We start from the raw sequence: 12,073 nt of genomic DNA, 5'->3' as shown, positions 1-12,073 counted from the left end.
CATCAATGGTTATAAAACTAAAATTACCAACTATTGCAAACTTATGGAGCCTGCCTCTCTCCAAAAACAATCAAATCATTTATGCAAATGACAAAATCAAAATTCTTGCAAAATATGAAAAACTGTCAGTGTCATTGTTATTTTCTTTCGTTTTTATGGGTTCACACGGGCCTGATTCCAGGACAAGTACGAATTCTGAATATATCTACCAGAGAGAGTTTGTTCTACCTCTGTGGAAGCAAGCGATCATTGGCAAGGAAGCCTGGTATGTGTGTTGCCTTCTGGTAGTCCCCATATCGAGCCTGTACAGCATATGAAGCTAACAACACAGAAGTTTCTGGTGGACAGTAGATTTCATCTGAGAGGATGGCGTTTTTCACTTGGAGGTAAAATAATCGCTGCAAAGAAGAAGACATATGTTAAAAAATACAATGAAATAAGCTTATTCAGAAATCAATTTTAGCCTTAGTTTTATAAATATATAAATGCACAAGATAGAGTTTTCCAGTTCTTTCATACAAGAGAAGCTAGGTGGTAATTGAGGTGTGCCAAATCTACCACCAATTCATTGTTTCTTCATAAATCTACCAAAGTCAAGATTATTGAATTTTGCTATTTTTTTTTAGCACTCCATGGTACTTAATAGGACTTCAATGAACACATGAACTCATGTCTTCACATATATATATTACTATACATTTATCAAAACCGCTATTCTGTGCCAATTATAATTGATTTAACAAGTTACACCAACCAAATCAATGTTAAGTTTCATACAGAAATGCATCTCCTATCAAGTTTTAATATCTAATATTTGAAACATTGTCAAACAGTCAAAATATAATGCATATAGCTACAAACTCGAAACTTATTAGAAATACACAATAGCATTAAGTACAAATCTTACCAAAGTGATATCTTGGATTATTTCTTCAGCAACATCTTCAGGATAGAATTTGGCTCGAAACTTGAATTGAAGAGGATTTTCTTTCTTAACATCCTGGCTCATCACCTGCAAAAAAATGAATGCATATTACAAACTGTCACAGGCACTAATAGTATTAGAAGTACACATTCAATGTGGCATGAGGTACTGGAAACAAGAAATACTTAATTCAACATTCATGTAGCAAATACAGGAAACAGAGTAAGTAACTCCCTGGGATGATTTAGTAACAAGATGCTGTGCAGACATGTTAACACAAAACATAATAGCTCTAGTACTAGAAGCCTCAGTCAATATGAAGTGTATGTTAAAAATATGCAATTATCTTTGCAATTAGCAAAGGACGAGAATTCTTGTATTTTAAAAGCTCACAAGCAGTCTATGATTAGAATAGTTCGGACTTGCACTGCTGTAGTTTGTAGTGCAATCTTACCAGAAGCAGGCAATTAAAAAAAAAAAATACCTTGTGCAATAGTTGATGACAATTTAAACCACAACAGAAATGTAATTGGTGACCCTGAGTCTTGTAAACACAAATCCAAAAACAAAGCTCTCTCGCAATTTGTACAAGAGAAATTATTGTGCTTAAATTCATAGCATAAACATGTTTTAAATTCACTTCTTACACATATATATTAATAATTCCATGCAACTTTTGTAAAACAAAACTTACTTATTCACAAAAGTTAGACAATTATATATTTCTGTAAGACAATACTTCTGCTTTCCACAAACACATTTTCCTGAAGAGAAGACATCCATTGGTAAGCTGCATATACGTATTTTGTTAATATGTGCATGCCAATGACTTGGGTTCCATTGAAGAGGTAAAAAAAAGATCAATTTCTCGAAATATGAAACCTACCCAGACATCCATCAATCATTAAAATAAGAAGGACATAAAAGACATCACTATCATCTAGAGTCAGATAATGAATGCAACTTTAAAAGCTTATTCTTTACCAGGTTTTTCTTGGGTTTCCTCTTAGGATACTATTCACTTTTATTCATGAGATTCTATGACCATTCTGATGGAAGTCGTAAAGTCGAAGTAAAGATTGGATAGATATCAATTTTTGGAGTGTGTGTGTGCGAGTTTGGTTTTAAGTCTACTTCATGCACAGGAATTAGGACTGTGCCTACAGTTTAAAGTGCCTGCACCTGGTATTGAACCCAGGGCCCCTTGATTACAAGGTCACGTTTCCACTATGCAATCAGGGAGGCCCAAAATTTTGGAGTGTATAGCAGACTGGCGAACTCACCAAATCATGGAGTTGAAAATATGTAAAAAGCTACCAAAGATAGACTGAATATTTACTATTTTTTTTTTTTTAGTTCATTTGAAAACTAAGAAATTTTCCTAATTCCTTACTGTGCAATCAGAATTTAAGAAAAATGTAATGCTGGTATCATGTCCCCCTTCTCAGGACTGCACATAAAATAGTATACCTAATATTAAAACTGCTGTTGCTGTTTTTACAGGGTGGCTACAAACAAGCAGAAATGAAATTCCCTGACTTTTCCAGGACAACAAACAAAATTTACATTTTTTTCCTGAATATTATAAACTAAACTAAATCGATGTTTTTGAAAATGGAAATAATAAACTCGTACAGATCCAGGTATGGATTTGTTAAGTACCAATTTTACCTTCAATGAAATTGACAATTTCTCTATTCTCTATGATTTGAATTCAAACTGCAAGAAAATAGTGAATTTGGAAAATTATGACAATTCACAAGGTAGGTAAGGATTACGGGAATTTTATCATAACACCAGTAAGTTTAAAATAAAATACTTGATTATTTTTAAGTTATGACTAAATGAGATTAGAGTGAAGAGTGATTAAGAAATACATTTTGTAATTTATCAGTCTTCTTATCCATTCCCGGTATTATATGTTGATATTTCCACAGGTTTGGAACCCTCTGCTTGCAAGAACCATGAGTGCGGACTCATTTTCCGATGCATAAAGCTACTTCTCTCTTCTATGTAAAGCAAACAACTCTTGTATATAAGTGAAACAATTGAATTGTACAAAAGAAAGTGCCACATTTCCTTACATTATCAATGAGATTTATGCTTCAGTAAGGTATATCCAAGTGAAGTACTGTGAAAATGACAACATGCAGTTATACCATTATTGTTGACGAAAAGGGTATTTAGGTATTAGAAATTTAACACAAGCAATTTATAGAATTGCATTGTATGCTGATTTAGCAAACCGAACATTAAAACAGGAACACACTGTTCTGAAAGTATATATACGAGGGGCATCCTGAAAAAGCTCCAATAGTGTCTGTACGCAGCTCCAGTGAGCAGAGAGTGACACACACATGCAGGCAGGAAGAAGTGGCATGTAGCTGTAATCTGGTAGTGTCAATACAGCCATTTTAGGACAGTTATAGGTTAAAGATTGCAGCTCTCATACAGTCTCCCACCGACTGCGATGTAGCCTGTGTGTAGTAATCAGATTTTTACACAGAAACACCAGCAATCGTGCGAGGTGTGCAGACTGGATGTTGTGAGTGATAGTATGGTCAGATGATGGTGCAAACAATTCATGGAAGGCCAATTGAATGTGCACAAGCCCATACAGCTGAGTACACGTGGGCCCTTTGCATCACTTCAGGTGAGAGATCTTGGACCACTCCCTGTACAGCCCTGGCCTTGCATGTACAGACTTTCATCTCTTTGTTCAACTGAAGGGGTTTCTGGCAGGACAAGGATTTGACAGCTACACTGCGGTAGAGAGAGTTCAAGTCTTTGCTCTGAAACACACATGCCATGGGCATACAAAATTTAGTGCCATGCAACGACAAATGCCAGAACAACGCTGGGGATTATGCCGAAAATTGTTAGGACTCTGTTACTAATGCAATAAATTACTACTGATATTCTTTTTTTATTTATGCTTAATCGGCAGGGACCTTGATTTTTTTTCCAAATTCGTGTATTTTTTATTTTTTTATTATTCAGTGCTATTTTCCCCAAAATTCACATTTTCATTTTAGCACATTTTCTGGCAAATAACTAAAATTATACCTTCATGGTGCTTTTAAAATACTGTTTCAAATTGTAAGTCACATGGTCTACGCCTCTTCGTCAGAGTTTGATATCTTGGGAAGTTATTCCATACCCCCTTTTTAATTTTAACCCCAACCCCAAACATTTAAATCAATCAATCTCTCATGACAGATACCAATATTATGGCACCAAAAAAAAGCATTTTTTTTTTTTTGACTTGTTAGTGTTAAATTTCCCAAAATTCACGTTTTTGTTCTAGAACATTTTTGTGCCAAATATACCAAAACTTAATACTCCATTCTGCTTTTTAACTATTATTTTAAATTTTAGGTCACATGGTCTATGTATTTTCGTGACAGATATGTTGGAACATATTTGAGGAAGTAAAAAGTAAAAGTAAACATAAAGTGCTCCCATGTGCTTAGCACCAATAAATGAAGGCATCTATGGGGCATGAAGTTAAGGCCCCATACTTTCTTAATCACGGCCGAAGGTGGGGGTGATGTGATCAGCACCATGCTCATGGCTACCTTTACTTTCCAAAGTTTCCTCCACGTACCTGGTTGAAACAACGCTGGGTGGATGCCGGAGCAGTTTGAACAGGTGGAAAAGATCCCTGTTCTCCCCGCAGGGGATCGACCCCAGGTTTCTCGCATGGTAGTCTAACGCCCTAACGTCTGAACTCCATTATTTCTCGCTCGACAAATGCCGATGGTGCGCACTTAGCTTGGTAATTCAAAACAAATGTCGCACGACAAATACTGAAGATGCTGCTCCCGTGTGACGGTAGATGCACACTAGATCTCCTGTTAGAACCCTGACCCTTTGCTCTGTGATGCAAATTGTTTTGATAGAAGTTGAAAAAATCGTGGGAAATAGATTTAATGTAGCTGTCGGAATTATTCCATGTATAACAAGCATTATAGTTTACTCTTGAATAAATTTTGGAAAATTGCACGTTCCATGTACACAAATATGGCACATTTTGTTGATTTAAGCTTAGAAAATACAAGAATGTTGGATTTCACTGAGTTTTTCGTGGTTTTAGGACATTTGTTTTAAAAAAAAAATTGCTAAAAACTTTAAGAATTCGCATTTTATGCCAAATTCGCGTTATTTTGATATTTCGAACGGGTGAAAAATGTCCCGACATCATTGCGCATTCATAAGCACAACTTCGCATTCATAAACCCAACTTCGTAGCAATTAACATTTTTCACGGTTTTCGCGTCTGCGAAAAATCAAGGTCCCTTATGTTGTTTCAATATTTAACTCCAGTCCATCGACAGACATAATCGCAAAAAGTTATTGTATTTTTATTATGTCTAATTTAAGAATAAAATACGCTCATAGTTCATATCTTCATGATCTGACCATCATTCCTTTAGTTTCTACCATATATTTATTTTGTAATCAAATAACAGAATGATCCCTACTAATTGGAAATTACTTTCTGGGCACCCCTCGTATAAATCAGTAGATTAAAAGTGAAAATTAGAAGGGTTGGCAGAGAAAAGTCAATTCTTGAAGAAAGTGATATGCTTTTATGATTGAATGATCAGAGTAAATATGATATTAAAATATTTACGTATTTATTATAATTTTATTTCATAATATTGGGCATTAACTTCACTCAGTGACAGATTAATGACCATCTCTCACGAGTTTAAACAGGCAGGACAGAGAGTGGCGTTAATTTCATAGCAATACTAGTGTTGCAGTGAGGTTGGGAGCATGTACCTGCCAAATTTTTATAACGTTTACCAATGCAGTTTATGTTGGATTCTTCTTGATATCTAAGAATAGTGCAAGGTCATTGAAAACGTATGTTAACTTGTGCGAAATCAGTAATACGTCAGGATGATGAAAGAAAACCTGCGTAAGCACCCCTACATTAAATTAAATAAGGTGAAGTGAGCCAGAAGAGTAATAAAATTCCAGCAGCATATTTGCAGTCCTAAGACATCCAACAAAAATAAATTCCATAAGAGTGCAATGCATGCAATTTATGTCGCATGTTGTATTGAGATACTTTGTCGGGTGGCGATATTCGAAAAAAATCGTATGTATCAATGGAGCCTATTTGTTTCCATGTTCCTTCAGTTTGCCAACAAAATGCCTTACTAGGACAACTATATCGCTCCCATCCCCTCCATCTGTTCACAGTTCTGCCCCCTTACTACTCCCATACTGACAAGAAAAAATGATAATTCAATGCATTTTCCACTTAATATTTAGAGGCTTAACACATTATCTGTCCCTCCCGAAATTTCTCTCTCCCCCTCCTCTTGCCATCACTGGTTTCTGGCGCTGTAGTTGTGTTGTGCATAAAAGGGACCTAAAAGTTGAGGCCGAAACTTAGCAACTAGATTTGCTGTTCCCATACGGAGTTCCATTTAAAAAACGACACCTCAAATTCCCTGACTTTTCCCGGTTATCCAGGTCTGTCGCCACCCTGTTTTATGATTTGCAATGGATTTATTTGGTGGGTACTAATATTGTAATGCAAAAGAGAAAAAAAAAATCGAAGTTTCATTTCAACCTCATCAACGAAATACTGATGGGCATAATTGAATGCGTAAAGGTCATTGTCAAGTAAAACGTTTTCTTATAACCCTGAACACGTGAAATTCAACTCCATCTTCTCCCTGTAACAGAACCGGTATGAATAAAGTTCAGGTTGACCATTCACACGTCGAGAGAAAGTACTCTCGATACCTGCCGGGAATTTCAGCCCGTGCAGCCAGCTCTAAAAGATTCCGCATTACGTAATTGGATATCACGGTCACGTGACATCCGGCGAGCGACCTTCATATTAGGCAAGAAAACCACTTCCTACACCGGGAGTTGACTGCCGCTGGAAGGCGAATGCAACGGCCACAGCAGTTTTCCAGCCGGGCAGGACGATGCGTTTGTGAACCCTATCGGCCACAATCGAGTAAACCATGCCAACAACTTTCGAAAGTCTAGTCAAATTCGATAGTTGGAAAGGACTAAATTGCATCTACAATTCACTTTTTTGACCACGACGCTCAAAGTATTTCCGTGTCTTAGGAGCAGAGCCGAAAATCTTAACACTATCTACAATCGGGGCATTTTAAAAATTAATCTAATCGGAACTGGAACCAGAGTGGATCCGAATATGCGATGTGCTTCACAGAACCCTTTCATTTCAAGGCGAAAGTGTTACTATCGGGGAGGTCCGGACACTATTTTAAAATATCCATAACTCTACAGTCCACACACGCACAAGAAATCAGTATCAGAAATGACATGTCAGCGAATTACATGTAGCACCGACATACATAAATTTCATGTTAAATATTTTTACACAAAATGAGAAATGTGGCTATATTTGGAGGACAGATATTCAAATTATATCTAAAAAATTGTTAATTTCTTGTCTGACAGACCAGACACCCATCACCTAATTTTCACTATCTTGTTTTCAAGCCATGAAAGTAGATTTTAAAAAAAATGAATATGAAATATTCCTTAGAAAAGAGAATATTAGAATCTAAATGTATTCATTAGTAAAACTGTTTTGTGTACCATCCACACCGACGAAAACAAGGCTTCATGTTCTGTTCTTCATAACTACCACATCTGTCAAACACTCCATGCTGATTTTGTTAATAGCAACTGCAGGCCGTAGTGATCTAACGGAATTTCAGGAAATCCATTCGAAGGTAGAAGGAATCAAGGAAACGATCCACGACTATGAAAAAAAATATTTACATATGTGATACATATTTATTCATTTGTATAGATCCCCCTTACTCAAAGTCTCTGCCAAAGTCTGTATCGCAGCTACTAAGGGACGTACGTCTATACGTTGGTAATAGAAATGCTGTCTATGCTTACAAAAGGGAACGGGGAGTGAAAGATCCTGGAATCATTTCTTAATTTTTAGGCGCCATGAACCCACTCAAAATAAGCAGTTGGCAACAGTGACCGATTGTTAATTGCGTGTGGTGTACACATGCTTTCCCTGCACTGCTCAAGCGAGCCAGCACGTCTCGACCGCTTAGTTTATTTAGCTGTGTATGGCTTAATGCGATTAAGCTATAAAAACAAAACAATCTTCATTTGTCACAGACTAAAGGGGGCGTAAACGCACGCAGAGAGAAATTTCATCATCGCCAGTGACGCGCTCGCTTTATCGTAGCCAGCTGGCAGCACCTTCGCACAAATTTCCTACGACAGCAACATTTCATCCTGGACTTCCGGCAAAACTGCAATCATTGCAATAATTACAATTTATAAACTGGTTATGAAAGTTGTAATCGCACAGTACCAAGATTTTTACCACCATCCGAAAATTATACGCCCTGATTATTCAGGGAATGCCAGCAGTAAAGAAAGGCACGCGAACTGTTATGTCCGAAAAGAATGCGATTATTTCCGGTACACAACACGTTCCAAGATTGGTCTGCAGGTTAACTGGAAGCGGGGTTCTTCCAGCAGTCAGTCCAGAACCTTGTCATTCTTGGTCTTTCAACATTACACTAACCACTAAACCATACTTATCCGTTGGGCGCTCCTTTTCCGTATACCTCAATTTCATGTCAACGGACCCAAATGCATCCTCATTGTCGCCACGAGCTGGAGAAAAGTAGTTAAATAAAAACACAAAGGAACAGGGTGAGTGAGTGTATATAAACCAATCATGGATTTACGCAAGTTTTCTTTCCCTCGATAGTCATCAGGGGAGGCGCCAGCAGGGCGCGCGCATCCCCCTAACCAAAACCTATATTCTGTGCACTTAGCGTTTTGTCCTGACACACCAGCATCTGGGCAGGTAGATAGGCTACGTATTATGTAAAACGAAAGCACATGAAAAGAGGGGTAACAAAGCAACGGAACATTTTCAGAAAGGAGTAGTCCAAAAAGAGAACTGATAATTACATGAAAGTGACTACATAATTTCATATTTATTGTTATTTTCTTTTTCAAATTGCAGAACTTTAGGTTGCATAGTAGCGATTTATTTTACCCAATGCACACAAACTGAACACTCAGGAGTTGTCACCTACACAACGTATGTGACACTTGAATTTTGTACCTCAATATTGTGCCTTGTAATCAAGGAATCCTGGGTTCGATACCCCGTGGAGGCATATAGTGTTCGGATCTTACTTTAAACTGTAGGGCCAGTCCCGATTAGCCTATATGTGCATAAAGTGAACTTAAAACAATGGATGTCAATCTAAAAGTGTACATTTTACGGTCACTTATGGTAATTATTACAAGAGCGTTGCAGGAACATGGAAACTATTTTTTTCAACCTCGACCCCTTTGTGGAAAAATGCCTTGCCTTGCTTGCCTCTCCATGGAAAAAATCCTCCAGTCGTCCATAAATGCCATTGAACAAGCTGTTCTTTTCAAATTTCCATACGTTTTGTTGTGCTACAATCAGGCAAAAATGAAGCAAGTCGCTAGTATTCTTCAGTGTCATTAGTATATTATTACAGATGCCTACTAAAGTTGATTGATATTTGATTTAGGGACTAAAACATGCATGGATATTTCATGTTTTCTTTATTTTCAACATCGCACCCCCTAAATTTCATTCCTCACACTAGACGATTAATCCTGGCGCCGTCGCTGAGTGAATAAACCAATGGTAGGCCGAAATTTTTAATCCTGACTGAATGTCAATGTGTCATAACTTGTGACGAATGGTAGGTATTGCAAGAAACATACCCCTCCCCAACCCCAAACAAGCACACGTGGCGCACTAACTAGCTTTCGAGTGTGCTATATTATCTTCTGCATACAGTTCCACTTATTAAATACAAGTGCCACTTTCATATTCATTCTATTGGGTTGATGCATAAGTTCGTAGCGTTTGTGTTTGGCATGGCAACACTGTAGTGTTTGTTTGTTTAGCGTTTAATGTTCATCAATTGGAGTGGCATTGTTGTGCTTGTGAATACGCATTGATTTTTAGTTTTGAAGAAAGACATTTATGGGCTAAAGAACAATAAGAGTTCAGTGGGAAGAAAAAAAAATCATTTCCGATATATTCTTCTGTCTGAGTAGGGCAAAGGCAGCGGAGGAGGCGCCTCGAAACATTTGACCCTTGTATGGGGAGAATGTCAACAGGGAAAGCAGAGCACGATAATGAATGGTTTTGTCATTACAACGAGGGCATTTTTGACTTAAGCGTTTCTCCACGTTTAGAAACACCATCGGACTTTAATGAAGACGGTGTAAACGCTTTAATCCACGAGAATCCACATCAGTCGACTCGAGAATTAGCAAATGTGATTAACTGTGACCATTCAACCATCGTGCGACATTTTCATTCCATGGGTAGGTTATGGTTCAGGATACCGCACGCCTTGAAAATAGCCAAATCAGCGAGTAGGCCAGGAAGACAGCATCAAGTGATGCGACACGATAATGCACACCCACACTCCACTGACATGACAAAAGCTGCTAGCTTAGTTGGGTAGTTATTCCACATTCTCCTTACTTCCCCGATCTTGCGCCCTCGGATTGCTACCTCTTCAGCTCTCAATCTTCAAGGAAGCTCCCTTGGTGACGAAAATGCTCTTGGCTTGACGACGCTTTTAACTCCGAATCAGATGATTTCTTCAGGCGTTGAATTGAAATACTGCCCCGGCGTTGGTAGACAGTCATAGTCAATGAAGGAAAATATATTAATGATTAATTTGTCTTTTGTTCATCTCAAATTAATATCAAATAAAAATACTTTTGCCACGGTGAAAAAGAAAAAAAGCTACGAACTTATGCATCAACCCAATATTTTAGATGTTGGGAGTTAACACGCGAGCGGATATAAATACAATGTTGCAATTCGTTTATATAGGCAGCGCTGTCACTCTCGACATTTGGTTTCCGATCTTTGACAGTCTACATGAACTTTCTTGCTCATTAACCCGAACCCCGGTTTCTACAGATCCAGAATCTGCATTTCCGCTAAAATCTGACAACCGTAACCACTCGGCGCGTAGCAACACGAGAAACACTTATCTCCCATTGCTAGTTTGAACTCACTTGTACAGAGATTAGTAAGAGTAGTTGTGTTTTCGAGCACATTTTATGTACAGATTGACCAATCGGGATTGCGTCAGTTTAAAGTGGATTTTGAACCACTGTGCAATGTTACCGAGGATACCTTTATTACAGGACGGCATGTCATAGAAGTAGGAACAGTGTTCATGCAGTAACACGAAGTAGCGATATCCAGAATATACATTCCCGCTAAAATGCGACAACCGTAACCACTCGGCGCGTAGCAACACGAGGAACACTTGCATTTGTAATCAGATACGCGATCCAGTTTTCCTTATCACGTCGCGGTTTCATTTCAATTCTAAACGGCGCCGTCCCGACAGTGAAATCGGGTTAATAGGATCTAGGGATGCAAAAGGGGAACTGCATTCTTGTGACACACACATGTTAAAGGCGAGAAATATTCACAACAGCTCCTGTCTCCGTGGTGTATCAATTTCCAGCGGGCATTGCCAACCATCTGCATAACTGACTATCGTGGCACTGCACTTTCAATCTTGAAGGTTAAGTCGCTCAGCAGGTTCGCACCACAATGCCCCCTTCTGCAAGAGATCAAGCGAGAGAAACAGAATTCTGGGAGAATGTAAAAGCACTTTTATCACGCTGGAGATGAATGAGAATTTTTTTTTCTAACGTACGAGAAATCTTACCAAAATGATTTTCTGTGCGCTAGAGAGGAAATCATCAGTTTCCAAGTGTCTCAATACTAAGAATACATATTAGCACAATTTTACTTTCCTCTACTTCAGGTAGATAGCCTTGCTTGCGCTGTGCTTATATACTGGAACTCTGGAATTTAAAAAATACACGAGTTAATTCAGGAATAATTTGCAAGCGCTAGCACAGATGAGCAGTTAGCTTCTCAGTGCTTCCTGAAAGCATAATGCACGATGTTCATTACAACAAACAGCCGACCTCGGTGGCGGAGCGATAAGCACAGAGCGCCGAGATGCCAGGGGGCCCGGGTTCGTATCCCGGCCTGGGCATCGGCGTTCTTTGAGTGTGTCCCTTCATCAATTTCATCATATCCTCATCTTCGCGATTCGCTACAAATGG

The 12,073-nt window shown here is 38.3% G+C and overlaps 1 protein-coding gene across 3 annotated transcripts in view; it reads right to left on the bottom strand.

The window, feature by feature from the left end:
- Moe (moesin) overlaps positions 1 to 12,073 on the bottom strand; it is a 124,684-nt gene that overhangs the window by 13,101 nt on the left and 99,510 nt on the right. For all 3 annotated transcript variants that reach the window (XM_083123987.1, XM_083123988.1, XM_083123986.1), the window contains 2 exons: positions 908 to 1,012; positions 229 to 398 (listed from right to left, as the gene is read on the bottom strand). In XM_083123987.1, coding sequence (XP_082980113.1) covers positions 229 to 398; positions 908 to 1,012 — 275 coding nt within the window. The remainder of the gene's footprint in view (positions 1 to 228; positions 399 to 907; positions 1,013 to 12,073) is intronic.

Source organism: Lepisma saccharinum, chromosome 6, assembly GCF_977018435.1.
Source record: "Lepisma saccharinum chromosome 6, izLepSacc3.1, whole genome shotgun sequence".
Taxonomy (NCBI): domain Eukaryota; kingdom Metazoa; phylum Arthropoda; class Insecta; order Zygentoma; family Lepismatidae; genus Lepisma; species Lepisma saccharinum.
The sequence above is the reverse complement of the archived record's forward strand: the minus strand, read 5'-3'. Positions and strand labels throughout refer to the sequence as shown.